At 44.1% G+C, this 20,929-nt stretch overlaps 1 protein-coding gene across 1 annotated transcript; it reads right to left on the bottom strand.

Annotated features, from left to right (window-relative positions):
• Positions 1–3,199: 3,199 nt before the first annotated feature.
• NOS2 (nitric oxide synthase 2, inducible) lies at positions 3,200–19,380 on the bottom strand. The gene is made up of 26 exons (XM_010190420.1): positions 19,209–19,380; positions 18,311–18,389; positions 17,596–17,718; positions 17,357–17,505; positions 15,131–15,293; positions 14,606–14,697; positions 14,075–14,216; positions 13,548–13,687; positions 12,803–12,977; positions 12,367–12,468; positions 11,589–11,783; positions 11,155–11,237; positions 10,699–10,843; positions 10,489–10,593; positions 10,274–10,323; positions 10,003–10,177; positions 9,386–9,518; positions 8,903–8,981; positions 7,828–8,006; positions 7,034–7,197; positions 6,076–6,286; positions 5,660–5,747; positions 5,097–5,218; positions 4,744–4,892; positions 3,828–4,022; positions 3,200–3,307 (listed from the first exon to the last, which is right to left on the bottom strand). The coding sequence occupies exons 1-26, from the start codon at positions 19,313–19,315 to the stop codon at positions 3,200–3,202; spliced, it is 3,453 nt and encodes a 1,150-aa protein (XP_010188722.1). The 5' UTR covers positions 19,316–19,380.
• Positions 19,381–20,929: the final 1,549 nt, after the last annotated feature.

Consider the following 20,929-nt stretch of genomic DNA (forward strand, 5'->3'; position numbering starts at 1 on the left):
TTGCGGGTGGCTGAACTCTGCAGAAATCAAGCGGCCAAAAGACTTCCCGGGTTCTGCTGGGCAGAGCAGAACTTCACTCCATGGTGTGCAGGGCAGGCCTCGGCTCTTACAAATGTGTTGGCAGAGTGGCTGGAAATGTGTCTCGGATATAAAATGGAACGGTGGTTTGGTGCTCTGCTCCTCCTGCCTCTCCCACCTTTATAAAACAAACACACGGCCCCTCCAGCTGCTGTCTGTGTGCATAAAACAGGGCCCAGAAGCTGGGACACCCAGAATTTCAGGCGCCCAGCCTGCAAACAGCGCCAGCGCTCCCCTGCCTGTCCAGCAGCAGAGCCACTGCTGTGCAAATGGGCAAGAACTCTGCTGGGCAAGCAAGATTCTCCATTTGTTTTTCCAGTAAGATGACTGGTTGGGAGAAGGGCGGCAGCACCACAGGATCAGCGAGATTAAAACAAAATAATTTTAAGAAAAGCCCCTGTCCCCACTGTCCTCCCACGGCTGCCCTCAGGTGCAGCTCAAACGCCCCTGAAGCCGCTTCCAGGCTCGGGCAGGGACCCTCACCCAGACCCTGATGTCCCTCAGTTTTGTGTTTAACGCCCTCAACTGCTGTGGAGAGCAAACCCAGCCCCTGGTCCCAGTGCATCCGCGAGGAGCCCCATTCCCGTCGCTGGGCTCATTTCCGCGTTACTCGGCTGTGTGAGACGGCCGCGCTCGACGGCCGCGGTGGAGCTGTGCAGCTGTGACCGAGCGGAGCTGTCCCCCTGTTGTGGCCACGCGTGTGTCCTGTGGCACGGGGAGCCTGCACCCTCCTGCGGGTGTCAATGTGAAGCTGTACAATGCTGCTACAAAAGCCTCACGTCAGTAGTGAATGTAAATGGAGTCTGTAATATGGTGAAAATGGACACTTTTTTCTTTTCAAATGTGATGTAAACTTTGTACAGTAAAATTTTTTTTTAATATTTTCTATCAACTGAGTGTCTTCCAGAATTGCTATTAAATTAATTAAAAAAATTGTTAGTATTAACAACAGTTTCTGTATTAGTTTATGCAACATGGGAAAAGATTAAAAAAAAAAAAAAAAAAGGAGTGCACTCTATGCTAATGAAATTCTGGATATGTAAGGAACCTTTTCAGTGAATAAATCTTTGCTCTGGATAAAGCAAGTGTTACAGCAGTGTGGTTTGGCCTTTTTCCCCCATCTCCCTGTAGCCAGACTGAGAGGGAAGCAGATTTCCCCGGTGCCCCCCGCACCGCACGGCAGCACAGAGCAGCGGCGCTGGGGGAGTCACAGGGCCCGGAGCTCAGCAGCAGCAGCAGCAGCCCCTGCCACCCCCGGGGGGGTCCAGGGCGTTTACAAGCAAGAGATGAAGCAACGAGACGTTGGTGCCTTTGCACTCCCTCGGCTGGTTCATGTTCACCTCGAGGGATTAAAATATTTAAAAAACCAATAAACTCACATTACGGCTTTTATCTGTAGTCCTGGCTGTGTCGCACAGCTTCCTTTCACCAGACTGACTCGTTAATTTATGCTCTTGGAGCCCATTCTCTTGTGCCCATGACCCCAGCTGCAGTCACTGATGTCCCCCCACAGATGAGGGACAAGCGCGGTCCCTTCAGTTTACTCTTACAAGAAGTCAAACCTCAGAGGCCTCCAGTGTCAGGACAGCTGCAGCTGTTCCTTCAGCTTTCACAGCAGGCTGAAGCACCAGGCCGGCCACTTTCATTTTGCTGAAACTCGGATTCTTGCAACAAATCGCGTCAAAAAAATCAAACGGCGAGGCCAGGCCGGGCCTCAGCCCCGGCACAAACCCTGCCCCGGACGCTCATTGCCCCCCGGTGGCGGCTGCCTCCACTGCAGCTCTGCCCCCATCGCAGCTCTGCCCCCGCACCAAGGTACGAGGTCAGTCTGAGATAACGCTGCCTTTGTTGGACTCGTTTGAGGTCTTGGCCTCAGGGAGCCCTGGGCTGATGGAGCACTGTAACGGCAAGTGCAAGCACCTTCTTCCATTTCCATCCCACCCAGAAATCTGAAATACCAATTGAACGAAGTCACAGTGAACAGCCTGGGAGCCCATCAGGACCCCGCACTTGCCAGGAACCTCCTCTGTGCTTCACTGCAGCTGCTGCCACGTCCTGCTCCCTGCCAGCACCGGCCACCGTCCTTCGCCTGCGCTGCGGTTGTGCTTTGCTGTCTCAGGCTGTCCCAGAGCCCAGCTCACACGCTGCACATGCACCGACTGCTGACCCCAGTCTCAACTCTCTGCTGTTTTATAATGCGGTTTGCAAGCCAATCTCGCAGGCTATGGTGCAAATCCCCACTTTCCTGGCAGTAACGAAACCACATCACAAATCTGAGCAGACTGCGAGTCCTGTGGACGGGCGCTCCACTTCGGGAAGGAGCTGGAGCCCAAAACCATTTCAGCACGACCCGAGAACGCCCTCACCTGCCCCTGCTCCCTTGGGCTGAAGCCAAAGCACAAAACTGGGTCACGCAATCCACACCAACTTGTTTGCCTCAATATAAAGGCATCTTTATTACAAACAAATCAAGTAATCAGAGCACAGAACTCAAACGTACAAAGTGCTTTGGCATTTTCTGACCCTTGCTCCCATTGGCTCCGTAACAACCACCCAGGCCCCAGTACCTGAACCACGCCGAGCAGAACCCAGCCCTGTCCCGTGTGAGGGCACCGCAGCGTGCGCAACAGCGGGCACTGCCCCTCGCGAACCCCGGTGTCATCGCCTCCTTTGCAAACGCTGCTTCAGAGTCCACGCGGCCTGGGGCTGCACGCTGCCAAGTGCCCAACCACTGTTTACGTACCTTACAGTGAAGATAACGTGCACGGTAAAACAACCCGATATAAATAAATCCACAAAGATAAACAGCACATTTCAAGAAAAGATTTCAGTTCTAGCTTACAGAGTAAAAAAACTCTAAATTTTCCTTGTATTTACAAAAAAATTGCAGAGTTATACTAGCATAGATAATATTAAAAAAATAATTTGCCTCTTTACTGTTCAAATAATCTATTAAAAGAAGTCTCAGAATAAATAGCAACGAAAGTTACATTGAATATATTTAAGGCTGAGGTCCAAAAGTCAACTCCTACAATCAGATACACGTTTCTGATTTAACACGTGTAAGAAAGAGGAATTGACCCTTTTTTCTCTAAAACAACAACAAATGTGCAGGTACTGGCTAAAAGGCAGGTTGGTCCGTTCTTGGACTGCTGGAAGCTCTTGCACCTCTTCTGACTTCATGTGGGAATGCAGCCCCAAATATATCTTCATGGTACCGCTTCTGGCTCTGCAAAAAGAAGAAAGGAAACCAGGAGCTGAATGGGATACCACAGATTAGATACTGCAGATCAAGCGCTGCAGCTCCTGACGCAGCAGCTGTGGCACTGAAGGGTTTTCTGCGTTGGCACAGCCGGGTCTGCGCTCAGTAACCAATCCCAGACGCGTGCTCCAGGCCGGGAAAAAAAAGCGTCCGAAAGCCGGCAGAGCCAGGCACTGCGCTCCAGAGATGGGCCCAGGGATTGCTGAAACTCCCTTTCCTCGCGGGTACAACAAAGCCTCAAACTCCTGGTGCTCCTGACACAGCAAAGCTGGCTGGGACGCAGGGGGAGGCACTGGGGAAAAGGCAGATGTAGAACACCGGGTGTCACACCCTCACCAGACAGAAACTGCATTTTAAGTCACGGTGGGTGGGCTGAGCTCTGCTGAAAAAAGCCCACGGCAGCCCACGAGACCTTGAGTGGGGCTTTGGAGACTTCTGCATCCCCCCCAACACCGCCAGCCAACAGTGCCTTGCAGCACAGCGTTACCTTCAGCTGGAACAAGTACTCCTCTGCCTGCTGCTCGCTGAGGCCCAGGGTTTTTGCCAGAATCCCCTTCAGAGCCTGAGCAACGTCCTTGGCCATGCGCACGTCTCCACAGACGTACAGATGCCCTTCCTCCTCATGCAGGAGGCTGCACACTTTGGACTGCAACTTGCTTTGAAGGATGTCTTGAACATAGACCTTGGACACAGAGAAAGGATCATTAGACAAGGCTCCTTATGTGCTACTTCGGCTGTTGGCTTTTCCAAATCCAGTGTGGGTTTATGCGGTAAGGTCCCAAATGCCCCCCCCATCTATTCCACTTGCGTGTTGCACCACAGCAAAGGAGAAGGAAAATGTCTTCACGCTGTCTTTCCAAGCCTCAGATCTGGAGGAGAGACCTGTCCCCTCATTAAACACAGCAGAGTAAGACTCTTCTTCTTTTAGAACCAGTGACAACCACCAGTCTCCAAACTTGCCAGGGAAAAGGAAGATTGCTTAGCGCTGTTTTCTCCAATCAAGATTTCATCTAAGCAAAATTAATTTCCAAGGTCCCTGTGTCATTGAAATGGTGACAAATGGCCAGAGCCAACTCATTTCTAACTCATGGGGTAATCAAATCCTGCAACATGTAAGGTTCCTGAAGATGCTTCAGCTTCTGGTTTCAAAGCCTGTTTGAAGGTACTTGAGGTGCCTCTCTAGATGCCAGTGAGGGCTTTGTGTTTCACCAGCTTGTTTGTGCTGAAGTGCAGTGAGATTCTCCTTTATTTCGAGGGGCTGTGGCTTTGTCTCACTTGTTCACAATACACTGAAGCAAAATGCTAACTTTTAAAAAATGGCATAGTTTTTAACACCCAAATCTGAACTGGAGGGACCCTTTTGGAAGGAGCCAACCCCTGAAGAACAAAGGAACCACCCTTACTTTGGGCTGGCCAGGCTGTCTGGAGTAAGCTGTGTACACTTCTTTCAGGACTCCCTTCCTCTTCATTTCCTCAGTTTCTTCTCTGTAGATGTGATCCAGGTCTGGCTGCCGGCAGCCAAACAGTAGTGTCATGTCACCGCCTCTGATCCCTGCAACCAACATCGAAAGGTTTTTGTCCCTCCTGATAAGGTCGGTTATCTCTTACTACCAGTCTTGGGATGACAAATCTCCACAGGGATTCCCTGGTGAACGTCTCTGGGTGTCCCCATCTGAAGGGATTTGTTTGCAGCACCAGAGGTGTCTCTGCTGCTGGAGGAGTTCCCACCTCCCCCTGTGGCAGTCCCCATGAGTACCTCTCTTCTCCAAGTCATAGAGACGCTGCAGCCAGAAACTTCTGAAGGGAGCAATTCCTGTTCCTGGGCCGATCAGAATGCATGGCTTGGCTGGCTCCTGTGGGAGCTGGAATTCATTAGCACTGAAATGCAAAAGCATGTTAATTAGCTAATGACTTTATAACTGACATCTCAGTGTCAGGTTCCTGGATGATTCTGAGCAGCACAGACTACGTCACCAATTTGAAAAGTGCAATGGGGCTTAACTTGGTGGCGGTCGCTTTCTGTTTCCTTTTATTGCTCTGCAGTGGAGATGGATCGTGGGGATGGTGGCATATGAACAGAATTCTTACAGAATTTTCTAATTATTTATGATTTTACTCAACGTAAGACATGGTAAAAGATCTCATCTCTGGAAGACAGGGAGTTCCCTCTCTTCTCCAACTCAGATACTCCACCTTGCACTCACCACTCACTTGAAAATCATATGCAAACAATGAAAATAACCCAACATTGAGGAAGCTGAACTAAGAACTGCTGGTTTGGGGTTTTTATCTTCTCTTTTTTCTCTGTCTTACACTCACCTGCGTATAAAGCACGGGACTATTTCATTGAGAGCGATTGTATTCAGCCACGTGCTGCAAACTCCGTGGTGCAAAGGCCCTTCTCCATCTAATGAGAGTAAAGGAAAACACCTCTGTCAGTATTTAAAAGCTCTGTTTTTTTAAAAACCCACAGTTTATAGTTCAAATCATGCTTTTAAAATGTGTCCATCCAGTAATGATGTATAAAACACGGATACACTGATGATGATGCAGGAATTTAGCAAATCCTGACACGGTGTGAACACCTGCACTGCAGTGCACCATTCCGCACGTATCACAACACAAACTTCTTGTTAGAGATGCTTCATGCCGTGCAGCAGGCACAGTTTTTTTCTGAGCCACAATGCAGCCTAAATATCATTTAACTGAGAGCCATGAAAGCATCAGTTCGTTACCCCTCGTCCTGTAGTTTACAACCGCAACGGTCAGATGAATCTCTCTGGGTGTCGCGTCGCGGGAGGAGCTGACAGAGTAGTACCGGGGTTTCAGGAGCGGCAGTTGGGGCAGCAGGAAAACTGTTGAGACCTCAGCGGATGGAAACTCCTCCAGGACCTCCAGGATGTTTGGACTGTTGTAAAACTTCCATTTGTTGTACTCTTCCATGCTCTAAAAGCCAAAAGCCACCGTCACAACGTTACCAGGTGATGCTGAGTCCAGGAGAGCAGGGCTATCTGCAGTGTCACTTATAAATAAGATCCCTGCTTTACACGCAGTTAAATACGCAGGTGAATCAACTACGAATCCTCAAAACTTTGCCTGGACCAATACTGGGGTTTCCTAAGAAACTGTTTAATGTTTGAAAACAGGAGTACAGAATACCCGCTATAATTCTGTCAGATACCGGCTCTCAGTGAGGGAGTAGAAACTGCAGTGGAATTTGTTTCTGGGGACATCCACAAAACTGGATGGCCCCAGGCCCTGATACCTGCAGAGCCTTGCTGGACCCAGCAGGAGAAGCAGGCACTTACCACACCTCTGAGTCACCGGTTGCTTACAGCAACATCCCTCGTGCTCGCACGGTACCCAATTCTCTGACAAAGATATTTACCAGTACCCCCAACCCCTCCACCTGCAGACTGCGAGGTCTTTTACTGGTGTGTCGTAGAAACCACTGCAAGCAGGCAAGAGAAACAGGCAGGCAAAATGGCCCACCCAGAACCGCACAGGAAATACCAGATCTGAAGAAATCTCCTGATTCCCACGCCCGAGCTGAGCCACAAAACCAGCCCTTCTCAAGCTGTGGTCGGTTTTACAAGCACACAGAGCATGTAACAGAGGGACAAAAATCAAGCACCATCACACTGACAGTCCAGTGCACAGCACTTCTGACATGAACCCAGCCCGAGCACTCACCTGACACAGAACTTCCAGTCTCTGCTTGTCTCCTTCCGCTGTTACCAGCTGGGAGAGTTTCTTCAGCAGCTGCTGGGACGGTGGGGTGGTGATATCAAGCAAGTACGTCAAAGCCTCGCGGAGTGTGCAGGCTGGGATCCTTTTGTCACTTGTCCAGCAGCCACCTGGAAAGGAGGGAAATAAAAGAACAGCTTTTGTTTGGCACTGGACAGCTTTAGAGCTTTGCAAAACTCAGTGTCCTTCAAAATGCAACTTCAGACTGGGGTGCAGCAGGTCTAGACCACAGGGCCCTTCTGGAAAGAGGTTAATGCAAGGCTTCAAACTCTTTTTTTCCATTCTATGCAGAGAACTGCATAAAAAACACCACTAAAAAATGAAAAGTCTTTCATTTAAGGAAATCATCTTTCTGTGTGTCAGAATCCTACGATGTAGCAGACTGCTCCTACTAAGATGGATAAGATGGTCATGACATGTAAATCTGTTGAAGGACTCTGATATGCAGCAAGAATAAGCAAATCCTGTTGATTAATTTAATTGCAGTCCATGGCCAATTTACGGACTAAATTACAAACAGTGTCGACCTAGGATAACTCTGTGAATGCTGGTGAAGCTACTATGGACTGCCAGAGTGTGCAAAATCAGAATGGAGCATTAAGACCTAAAAGCATCACCAAAATCCTATTGAAATTTAAGGAAAGGATAATAGAACCAAATTCAATCTATAACATTTCTCAGGAATTAAAGATAAATCTGTCAGACACCTCTGTTACTGTGTCTAAAGAGAACCAACTTACCATCAGCACAGGTTTCCAGTCTGACCGTCTGATCAGCTGGGGGCGCATCCTTGACACGTGCAATGAGGCCATGGACTAATTCTGGCTGGTTGCCTGGGAAAATCCCAATGTGCTCTCCGGGCAGGTAGTGCACTTCCTGATCAGTCTCACAGGAAAGCTTAACTAGAATGGTAACTCGGCTGGATATAGAAAGAAAGACATCAGACAGATCTTGGTTACGTCGACAGGATTTCCCTTGAACTGTGCAGAAAAGGAATAAATCTGAAGTGACAGTTGGCAAGGGCTTACTTGTGTTCATTACCAAATTATCAGGCAGCTTAATGATTCATGGAGACTTAACCAAATAATAACCAGGTATGTGAAGTGCCTGTATCACAACAGATAAGATGCTGAATGCTGCCTGATGTGCCCCGTATGGCATAAACGTGCCTGCAACCAGCCAAGGGAAGGAAGCGCAGCTCCACTGAGGACTGAATAGCTCCCATCCTGAGCCAGCGCAGAGGACTTCCCGTAAGATACCGTATTCAGGACAGAGATCTCAGGGGGATGCTGAAGAGCCATTCATGGAAGTTATTTTGAAGACAGATGTTAGGATTGATTATCCTTTTCTATTTCTTTGCGTATTGTCTTGTCTCAGCTTGCTCTGCAGTACAACTGAATGCAGCAGCTTCTTGCACTAGAATTTTTCTCTTTTTTTTCCCTTTTTTTTTCCTGCTAAGGGGAAATTTTTCCCCTAAGTGAAGTAAACATTTGCCTGGCATGTAGCACACCGAGCAAGGGAGAGGGACCATACACCTGACCTTCCACATTTAGTAGGTATCAAAGGGCCATATAACTTAGTTCACTACACACCCAGAAACTCTACCGGGAAGTCACTCCTATTGAAATCAGACCTAAAACTGTACATATTCTTGTGGTCTTGTGATAATGATTTACTTCTACTAATGATGGTACAAAATTCATATCTATTTCTTAATAACTGCAGGGAGAAGATGTTTATAAACCAGGCGTTTCAGATGTTTAAGATTTCAATAAAATGCAGTATTGCAGTACTCAAAAGAACGAGGTATCGTACCTGGATTTTAAACTTTGAAGATTCTGTCTGAATTTCAGCTTCATAGGAATTACATCCTTGGCATGAATGTTTGCAAGCGCTGTTGAGAAAAGAGGACATTAGTCATGGCACTTTTGTGATTAGGCTTGTCTGAAGTGTCTTCAAATACGCAGAAAAGAACTGAACCACGCTCGCCCTAGAATGCGATATATTTTAGTCAGTTATGTGCCCTATATGCTTGCCTTCCTGCACTAAAAGTAGTTCATGTCAGCTCCTGTTCTTCTGGGGCTGCCAAAACGTGTGCTAGTTCTCGTGTTCTGGTGCTACTGTGCTGGAAAGGATGGTTTATGCAATGCAAACCAATGTCCTTTTTATCTGTGACCACTGCGCTTTACTGTATGAATTCTATCATCCAGCAGGACCAGTACCACTTCTAGAAAACCTTCACAGTTCAGACCTGTCTGCTGCAAAAGGGGCAGAGGAAGTGGAAGGTGTGGGTAATACCTTTGGCCAAGTCCATGGTTTGTGAGTCGTGCGCTATCCTGTAGTTCGTAGGATCCCAGCTGTCATCAGAGGTGTAGATCTTAGGCAGCTGAATACTGCTTTTCCCACGGATGTTAAAAATGTCACAGGCAGTCTAGGGAAAAGGAAAAAATAAGGTTATTTGTGGTAAAAAAAAATACTCTTAGCATTGTCATAATCCTAATGTGGACATAATAATTTCAGAGATTGCTGTTGTTTATTGATTCTGTTGAGTTCAGCGCTGTTACAGGGGTTCAGTGGGCTCAGTGAGGTTCCACTTCTGTATCAGTACAGCTGAAACAATTATCTGCTTCAAAAAATTTTGATGTCTGATGCGACCACCTTTGTTCATACTGAGCATCCCACTACCCAAAAGGTTTCATGGAACTTTACGTGAATGTTAAAAAATAATAGAAAAGAGCCCAGTTCCCTCTTCAACTTAGGTAAGCAGTACAAAAAAGGGGAGTTCAAGATTCAGATAGAAATCCAGATTTTTATTTTCCTTCATTTTCCCCCATTTTAATGGGTTGCCAGTGCATACTGAAAGAAAAGGAATGAATGAACAAACTAAAATACAAGCCAACTATTTATAGGGTCACCTTGAACACACTGACTGCCCATGTGCGAAAGGTTTCTTCTTGCCCATTGAGTTCATCTCCTTCACCTACTGGCACAAGCTGAGAAGCCCCCAGTTGGGCCAGTTTTTGGTCAATGGCATGAGCAAAGGCACAGAACTCTGGATACATGGTGGATCCCAAACCAAACACAGCATATCTGCAGGAGGAGACAGAAATAAGATCACTATGTTATGCTAAATGAAATGTAAAAGAACTCAGTCACATGCAAATCAAACAACAAAGTATTTTTTACCTAATTTTTTTTCTCAGAAATTTCAGGGTGAGCAAGGAGTTCTTCAAGGTCTGTATAAAAATTCATAAAACACTTAAGGTTAGAAAAATACTCTGCTTTAAAACATGAGCAAGACCTCATCCATGTCTTACTCAAGTACATGGGACAAATGAAAGGGTTACTTTGGTCTCAGTCTTTGAGTTGAGCCTCATCTACACTCCTGAGGTGAACCTTACCTTGCCGTTATTTGGAGAATCTCCGTTTCCAAAAGTGCTAGTAACCACTAGAAGAAGTGTTTCTTTTTCCAGGTCACGGATGTTGTACTCATCCATGCACAGAATCTGGAAGGTATAAAGCTCATGAGGAATTGCTAGCAGACAAAAGAACTAGTGTTAGATATCTCTGTGACTGTCAGACCTCTCTCCATCTAGCGTGGCTGATCGTACCTTAGTGTTGAAGGCGCAGCTGAACAAGCGGCACAGATTGTTGGCGAGTGTTTCCGACTTCCCGGTCTCTGTTGCGTAGATTACTGTGACCTTGCACCTCGTTGCCATTGTTTGTCGCATGAGTGAAGATGCAAAGAGTGCAGCCCTGAGGAAAAAAGGACCACATATAATTTTAAATTTAGCTACACGGTAATTCAGATTGATTCACAAACAAGCTAGGAAAGGCTGATCTTGAGCATGGCTTTTCCTTGGAAGATTGTTCAGAAGCAAAACTCTACAGATAGCCCTGAATAAGAATCTTAAGATCTGAATATTACCTACCTGTGGGTAAGTCTATGATTCAAAAAATTTAAGTGGTCCTTACTGTAATAATTATTCAAAATATTGTGGAACAGAAACATCACAAGAACAGAATGCTTGGACAAAACCTTGAAGACCCTTATTAGAACAACTTACTTTGCCAAGATGCTAAATTTGATTTCTTTTTTCTTTGGCTTCCGGGTCTCATCGTGCCAGACATGTGTTCTCCATGCATCCACCTTTACAAAAAATAAAAAGGTTAAACTTCACGTGAGAAAAGTTTAATAATAAATACACAATTTGTGTATCTTTGAAAGGGCCAGATTGAATAGAATCTGTACACACAACCCACCGTGTGCAAATACGGGTTCAGTCTCTGCAGCATTAAATTGCATTTTACTCACAGCTTGAGAATTCAGCAGAACTAACATCACCTTCCACAGTACAATAGATATCGCCGGCTATTTAAGAATCTCTCTAGGGAACTTCTGTTAACTAAGGCTTTTCATTCAGACTTCTTCAGGTCCTGTATTATCATCTGCACTGCTGAAGCTGTCTACTAGAATCGTATTTTTTTGGATAATGTGTACCTGGTAGTAATAGAAGGGAGTGAGGACGTAGTTCAGCATCTCCTGGTGGAACACCGGGGTTATGCTCCCTGACATAGGAGGCACAATCCACACCCAGTCGGCCGGGCAGCCCCCCCGCATGCGGTACTCGTTCTGCATGTATTTCATGAAGGACTCAGCAGCCGAGTGGTGATCCATGATTGTCACGTTTTGTTTCTAGAATAATTGCAAGAAGACAGACATGCATTAAAAAGCCCATTCTGCTCTTCTTCCTGGTGTAGTTAAAGTAATCCTTTTGCTTTTGTTAGTATGTCAAGGACTTCTTATAGTGCTGGGAAATAACTACTATTATGTAGATACGGATTGAGGTGGACCTTTGATTAAGGACTTTTACATCTTGCTGAAAAGCCTCTGATTCATTGTTACCTGTCCTCCATATTGTTATGATATATTAAATAAACTGTAATTGTAAATAAAAGATATAATCCAACGGCTTTACACAGATTTTTGACACTTAGATATATGTGTTTTTAACACATGAACAACTTTGCCCTTAACTTCCTTTTCTTTTTCTCTCCCTTCTGCCTTCACCTGAGCTTTTTCTCTGGCAACAACAGGAAATACGTATTCCTCTACTTTCCCAGGTGTAACTCAAGAATAACTCCATTGAAATCACATTGATAACTCCCACTGAGCACTGCCCCAGTGACACTATATTTGTATAGAGCTATTACAAGTGAAGTTAAAAAAGGAGACGCAATATTCAGTGTCTCTCCAGACACCACACTCATTGACTTACTTGGAAGCTATAAAGTACAGCCACATTTATCTCTACAACTGCTCGGTCTTTCCATAATGATGAAAGTTTGTTTGTTTCCAGTCCCATTCTTCTTCCTACCTCCTACATATGAAAAAGAGAGAGAAAAAGGAAAAGCAAATTCACTACATGGGACTTAGACCTCATGCTTTCTCCACTTCATCACGGTAATATGCAGGAAAAAGTATTGTGGAAGGGGGAAGCGATGGCAGCAGAAACACTTGAGATGAGAGTGAACTTGAGTGATGGAGTTCTGGTTCTTCAGGCTGTTCCCGCTTGGTAAAGTGGGGAGTGGTTCTCTCCTGGACTAAATAGTTTAAGAAGTGGCAGTATGTGGTCATCATTATTCATTTGTACTGGTGAGGTGGCCTCACAGGACTCCCTCCCAGATCAGCACACTTCTGCTTCAGAGGATTACCTTCAGGATGTTGTATCGCTGTACGTCACAGAAGTCACGCACTCCTATCTCCGTCCCCATGTACCAGCCGTTGAAAGGACACCCCGTGAATTCCAGGCCTCCCACCTCAAGCAGCATGTTGGCAACAGCAGGCAGCGCATACCACTTCAGATCTAACTCCTTAAACCATTCGTACCTGTTAAACAAGCATTTTGATTTATTACTTTGCGTGTCTTTTCCTCCTTCAGGTGACAAGCAGAAAAATCCAGGAAGATAAAGCGTGCTAAGTTTAGGCGAAATGACCCATGAAGCACGATGTGCAAAGCTCACAGCAGTTTTCATTTACAGAGTGGTAACCAGGAATTGCCCGCTAAAGAAACTGCAGAACGGTATTAGAGAGCTCTGCGCTCTGCAGGCCACTCCCAGAGCAAACATGAAGAAAAAACAGACAGGCAATGAACATTTTGTTATGGGTGAAGCCGTATTTTACATGTGTATTACACCAGCATGAGAAATGAGGGGTTTTTAAGTTCTGAATATAATTGAAATGTAGATTGAGGAAAAAAGATTTCCCACAAAAATGCTTTTCGCTTCCTTAATTTAACTCTCATCTCATTGTTCTAACACGCATTTTATCTTTCAGGACAATTTACCACAGTATCATCCTAACAAAGAACTCATAAAAGGACTGCCACAGGCGCAGGCTAAGAACCTGCCAAGGTGAGGCGGAGGCAAAAATGCAATTATCTGAATCTCGTGTGCTTACTTTGGATGTTCCATTGGCACTTCGAGGACAATTTCTGGCGGGAATTCAAATATTTCTGGGTCTTGGCCGTTTGCTTGGAGAACAAGTGGAACCACATCAAAGCGGCCATATTTCGGCTTCCACCCAAGCTCAATGCACAACTGTAAAGAAAGCACATTTCAGGGGTTTTTTTAGGTTATTTTCTTCCCTTTATTTGAAGACAAAAGAATGTTAACCCTCTAAAACTCGCTGAGGTAAATTCTGAGCGATAAAGATTCTTTCTCCCATTCAAACAACGCTGAGACACATTGTTCAACGGATGAAGGGATGCATCAGCTCCCCCTGTTCTGAGATGGAGGGGGTATTTTATATCAGGATTGTAAGAAATTATTCCTTCAGCCAGCACCTAGGACCCGTGGGGCAGAAGATCCCATTCAGACCTCACCAACACACCTCCCTCCCTCTCTGCATAAACATGCAAGGAGAAGACGACGACAGACGGGTTAGAGAGGACGGCAGCGGTTCCGGTTGTGTGTCTGGAGCTGTACCTGAGTGAACTCCACGCTGGCGGGGTCTCCCACAATGGACCCGTCTGGCATCTGGTAGCCAGCGTAGCGGATGAGCTGGCTGTTCCACACCCGGAAATCGTGCTTCCCATCAGTCCTCTGCGGGAAGACAGTGATGGCTGATCTGCACAGAGACACAACCAAACCCCGTTACAGCACAGCAGCGCACCAAACATTCTAATTATTAATGCGTAAATTGTTACCAACAGCAATTATTTTCTATTTCTAAAGTAAACATCAGTAGAAATAAAATCATTCATCCTCTCTACCCAGCTACTCAAACCTTTAAACTAACTCTTTTCCCCAGGAATTAAAAAAGATTTTGCAACATCAGCCATGAAAATTACAGACTTTCAAAACGGTTGATGGTACACGTGCGAGGAATATATCAGTACCAGGGGAATTAAGAACAGACAAGTTGTCAAAATGTTTAGATAGACCATTTCAGGTCTCATGTAGTTTTGAATCCAGATCTGGATGTGATTTTTGTCGTTTAAAATTAAAGAGACCTACCTTATATTTCCATTGTTTGTGGCATATTGAATATGACGACAGATATGCTCAAACATTTCCTTCGCTGTTTTACAATCACGCGCATCAAAAACCTATATGTTTCCAAAAGAAACACAGAAAAAACTGTTTTTGAAACAATAACGTAAGCTTTTTTTTTTCTTATGCAGTTAAGGAAGTGAAAGATTAAATAAAAAAGTGAAATGAAAAATTAGTATTTCACAATTTAATTGTAGCTCTCCTAGGAAAGGTTCATTTTTGTTGTTCTTTATGCATCATTTTCTCTTGTAACAATCCTCCAAGACATGCACCTGGCTTCACAACACAGTTGGTTCCTATGTTAGCACTCCTACACATGTTTTCATTCAACTATGAAGTAGAGAACTACAAAAAAAGTTTATCTCATGATATGTACAGGAAGGAGTAGCCCTCAGTTGAAGCAACCGAAATATTTTACCGAAGCAAAGGACATTCTCCCAATTCCCAGCAGAGGAGTATGGGCTCATAATGTGTGGACCAGGAGGTTACCTGGAGGTTGGACCACTGGATTCTCCCGATACACCTGGGCGCGTTCCTCCAGGCCTGCTTGGCAGCGAAGATCAGCTCATCCTTCGTCAGATGGTAGGTTCCTGTTGTTTCTATCTCCTTGGTCACTGTTTCCAGTCGCTCCAGGTGTTCTTCTATTTTTGGCCTTTTGAACAGGAAACAGCCATGGAAAGAAACAATGAGAATTTCGTTACTTAGAATAGATTTAAATTGCAGACAGTTTTCTTATGCTCTGGGCCAAGAAGAGCACAGGCACTGCTGAAGCCATAAATCTTTTGAGCATCCTTTTGCCCGAGAAAACCTCTACCTGCATTGCTGATTTTATCTGCCAGGATGCAGGTAGATTTCCAGGGAGGAGATTAGCATCTAGGTAGGCTGAGATATGGCAAGTTTGGATAAACACTGAGAAATCTGTCCCTGTTACAAATCTACACTCTCTGGCTGTGAAACAGGTCGACATAAAGTACTCTGTTCTTTACGAAAACACATCCTTCACCTCAGGAGGTCAGCAATTGCACTGTGCTTCAGCTGTGAGAAGTCACCATCATCTCCTCCCCACCTCCCCTCTGTGCCAAACTTCTGTCCCCAAAGCACAGCTGTGACCTATTTCAGCAGTCCAGGGTCCGAGATTTTATCAAAAAGCAGGGGTATTCTAGGTAAAGGGATGTGTTAAGTACACAGGACTCTGAAGGCTGCTGACGGGAACTTTTCCTGGCTTCAGAATTTAGGAACTGTCCTTACTGGGTGCACACGACAGCACTTAGTTGCCTAAAGAAGAGACTAACACACTGGAAATCTAAGTAGCGACAGCTTCCTTTCACCACCCAACACATACATGGATTGATCACAAGCTTTTCTGTGTAAGTTTTCAGTTTAAATTTGGATTTTCTAGCTTAGTTTGGAAAAAAATGACAAATGGCAAGCAAAAGAAAAGTAGAGAAAAGGCAAACTTCAGCTGAAAAGTAGCATTATAGTGACTGTCCTCTCCGAGTTCTACCACTTTCACAGGGACACAGCTCTTCTGAGCAAATCAGTAGGATTTTCATTCCTCAAAGGAAGTGCTGAGCAATTCCTTTGTCAGGGAAAAACCAACTCTAAAATTCTTTAGTTTGATAACAGAGAAAGAAGTCAAAACATTAGAAAATATTTATCACAGCACAGACAAAAATTGTTTTGTTGGCTTACAGACAGAATGAAAATAGCCTGCACTGTCTGAGAGTTTTCACATTTTCAGCAAGATGAAAGATCAAGGGCAAGCATGTAAGATAGTGTAAACCAGTGTGATCAAATAGCCATGAGCAGAAACCCAGAGACGTGCAACTGGAACACACTGGCAAGCGAGTGTGTGAGAGACAGGGACTTTCAGAAAGATTCAGATGGAAGAAAGCTTTGTAGAAGAGTTCAAAGTGTCTAAAGAAGTAGCCATTATGTGGCTGAGTCCCTTTGAAAGTCTGATAATGTTTTGTAATGGGATTAGCAAACACTGAATTGTCACTGGAAAGCTTGTCATGTGAAAACCTTGTTACTGCAAACTGCTGGACCTCAACCAGACGTTCCAGCTTTTCATGCAAAAAGATGTCTCTGCACCCTGTCCATCTTGGTGAGAACACAAACCTCTTTTCTGAAGCTAGAGCATTCCCCTCAGCATGCTCAGCAAGCTTACGTTGATGATAGCACAGAGCAAGGTTGAGAAGCAAGAGCCTGGCCTTCCAATCTTTGGCTAAAGCCTTGAGAGTCAAAACAGAGAACAAAAGAACACAGAGAGAAGACACATGGAGCAGCACAAACAAAAAGCATTATGCATGTGACTGATCTGGGCAGGAGCTAAACCCATTAACATCCAGTGTTAAGGAAACAGAAGGTAGCACTCAGTAAGAGAGCCGTAACCAAGCTGCTGGGTTCATGCTTGGTTTATTCAAGTCATAAACGGACCACAACATAACACACTCAGAAGGGATGGGGCTGAGGAATGCCCTGTACAGAGTCCATTTCTATATTCCCAAGACCTGGCGTTGGCAGATAGAGCATATGAAGTGCAGTAATAGTTTTATTTACCTTTTCTAATAGTCCTTATCTATTTTTTGAATGCATGCTATGTAACAGGATAGCTACCGATAGCGGTGACGAAACTAAACACTTCCGTAGTCTCACAGACAGGTAGATAGGTAGAGCACTTTCATACCAAAAACAAAGGTCCAGTTGGCTTACACTTTAAATGAGCTGTAGTACTGCTTGATAAAGTCTATTGCCTGAGGTAAAAGCTCTGCTGGTGGAACTGGCCCATCTCTAGGACCTCTCACCAGACCCTTTGGGGTCATGAGTGCCCCTTGGCAGGCTTTGGTGCGGCAGTTGATAACCTGAAAAACAATAAAATGTCAAAACCCAAGTTGCACTCTGTATCTTTTCAAAGGTATGAAAAAAATCACTGTTCAGGTTCCATATCTTACCTCCTTTGCTGTCAGGTGTAGTGTGTCGAGCAGACTGGATCCGTTTTCCATGTTCCGTACTTTTACATGTCTTGGACATCTTGATATTTGGTTTGAAGTTTTAATACCGTTGGGGGGGGCGTTCTGGATAGAGAGAAGATGAAAATACATACTGTCTTCAGACTTATTAAATACCTTAAAGCTTCATTTTTATTTGATCATTCAAAAGCTAAAAATTAAATTCAAGGAATTAGTTATAAATGTGATGTTCTCCAACATATGCGTTTCTTTGAGTACAGAACTATTGACCTAATCCACAGTTTGATATGAAATGGGCAAAAAAATAAGTGTTTCTGTAACAACCAAACAATATCTGCCACTACAAACACCTTTTTAATTTCAATAAGGCCTCTTAACATAACAGTCACAGAGTCAGGAAAAGAGTGAACCAGATAATTTTAGAGAAAGGACATGTTTGTTACTAAAAGCTGTGTTACAAAGGTGAAGAAAGGAATCGGGCATGCCAATCCCATTGAGTCCCCTCTTTTCCTTAAGTCTTACCAAAGCTCCTTTTTGTTCAGAAAAGATCTCTCACCCAAAGATCTCACAGCAGTCCTAACCTCAGGTAACCACAGCCGGTCCTCATGTGAGGACTTGGAGAAGTTTTATTACAACTCAAGTGAACTGATAGTACCAAGCAATGACACTAGAAACACACCTTGCTCCCATCGCTGGCCTTTGCTGAAGTTAGGATAGGCGGCATCTCTACCTGCTTCTTCCTCAGATCATATAATTTGGCATCATCATTTTCTAAGCTTTAAAAGAGAGAAAGACATTTCACTATAATGCAACGTGCTTAGTTTTAGATGGACCGGGCCAATAAGCCAGCTATTTGCAGCAGTGTGAGGGGTGGAGTGCAGTAGAAGTCAGTAGTAAAGCTGCAATCGCCCTTTCCAGATCATGACGTGGGAAGGGAAACAACAGATATGGCCTGGAATGGTAAAGGTTGAGTATCATTGCTGTAAGCTAAACAAAGGCCATCTGTACCCTATGATCTGGCCAGAAAATACTCAGAGGAATTCAACAAAGAGGTTGAAATCTCCAGGGAAATGTGTGAACATTTCAGCTAGGTCCAGTCTGCAGCCCGTTAAGCAAATAACACACTTTTATATTAATTTCTTTTATTTTCCACATGATGTCTTATTTTCTGAACTTCTACTTTTTAATTTGGATATCAGGTTTCAGAAGATGATCAAAAACACTTGCATAAATTGTATCACAGAAATACTTTACCAAATTAATTACCGCATTAGTAATCACTTTGCTTTTATAGCATACACATGCCTCCTCAGTCCTGGCATACATGAAACCATTACAACACACCAAATACATGTAGAACTATGAAAGAGAAAGCAAGATGATTTATGTCCTTAGCAACTGTATAACTTAGACACAAAAGTTTGAATGTACCTTAGCAAGTCAACACCACCCAGCGACCCCCAGGGACGACTGCTCTTGGGTTACTAGCATTGCTTTGGAAACACGACAGGTTTCTGCAGAACCCACCTCACTGAGCATCTTTCCTTTTCAAACGAAAGAGAAACTAGGAAATCGTTAGAAGCCAAAGATCTTACCCAAAGATCCTCCTGTCTTTTTCCACGTTGTTATTGATGTCCTTCTCCTCAGAGCGCTGGCTCTTTGCAGCACGGGGTTTGAACACGAACTGCCACGGGCACATCATCTTGTGTGCTTTATGGGTTCAGTTCACAGTGCAGAAATCTTGTGGTGTGTGATGTGGGAACACTTCTGAGGAGGAGAAAAAACCCACAAGGTCAGTTTTTAACTAAGAGGGTAACACCCTTGAAAATTACTCAGAAACTCACCAGCTGAACTGATCTGACCTAATTAATGCTCTGTTTTTAAAACTGAAAACTGCTTGACTCCTAGAGCAGTGACACTAAAACCAACAGTTCTCTTTGCCAGGGTAATGCTACAGCCATGCCTTATTTGAAAATACTAGAAAGAGAATTTCAAATGTCCCCCAGCTGCACAGTACAGCAAATATCAGTGTCTGAGAAAACCACATGCATTCTTCACTTCTATGTAAAGCATCCCTGACACTTGGTGGTTGCTTTATTTTTTTTAAGTTCTGTGGTTTTCCAAAGCTTGTTAAGTGTTATTAAATGTTCTGTTAATTCATATCACTGCATGCTAGCTAGGAAAAGGGATGTCAAATGTTGCCGTGTTATTTACATAGCAATGGAAAACATTTTGTGATGTATTTACTTGCCAGAGAAACAAAATTCAGAGGTTCTGAATTCTGCATTTTGTAAGATACACATACATAGCACATCTTGAATGTAACAGATAGCGTTTGTATAAGAATGCACAAAGTTTAATGCTATTCACTTCAACATATATTTTCTGCTAATTGCTGATCCTATAATGAATTTTTGTGCTAGGGAAGATGCGACAGAAGGAAAAAAGCAAACTAGTAATTTGCTAAGTAAAGCAGAATCAGACTCAGCGTTTGAATCTGGTTGATAACAGAAATCAAACCTGATGTTTCAAAAAAATTAAAGATAAAGGAAGAAAACATACATTGCCACATATTCCTTATGTAAATTTTGTACTATTTTGTTATTTATATTGCTTTTTCATTAGAGGTAAAATTTATATTGCAATAGCGTGCAACAAGCATTTCTCTACAGTTACAAAATAGAATCCAATCTAAATGACTATTCTGCAATAAAAAATGCTGCAGTGTGCCTATATATTTTCATAAGACACAGGGGAAAAGAGAGAGAAAGAGAAAGAAAAAGAGAAGCAGAAAGAGAAAAATAAAAAGAAAATATAAAAACAAACCAGAAAAAAATCAAAACAAACCAGAAAAAGACAGAAAAACAATATACAAAGAAAATGAAAAAAAAGGAAAAAAGAAAAAAGAAAAAGAAAGATAAGGAAAAGAAGGCAGAAAGGAAAAAAGACTAAGAGGAAAAATTAAAATAACAATAATATATATAAAAAAAGAAAAAGAACAAAAGAAGAAAAGAAGACAGAAGAGAGAAGGTTCACATTCTCCATTCACTGGCGTTCAGAGTTAGAACTTGCTTCTCTCGTTCTCCACAACAGGGTGCTTTAAAACACATTTCCAGTATTACCTGAGACATGCACTAACCTTTGTACCAGCAGAAAGGAGAGCAAGCTTTCAGGGCAGCGGGACAGCTGGAGGTGAAGCAGGAGCCCAGTTCTAGCACCTGACTCCTAACATGGAAAAACGCCGTTTGCCACAGTTCCCTCCCTGCGAGCTGCAGCGCCTGCCGGCAAAGCGCCCTTCGCACCCAGCGCTCCGTGC

This window comes from Mesitornis unicolor, unplaced genomic scaffold (assembly GCF_000695765.1).
Source record: "Mesitornis unicolor isolate BGI_N332 unplaced genomic scaffold, ASM69576v1 scaffold10118, whole genome shotgun sequence".
NCBI lineage: Eukaryota > Metazoa > Chordata > Aves > Mesitornithiformes > Mesitornithidae > Mesitornis > Mesitornis unicolor.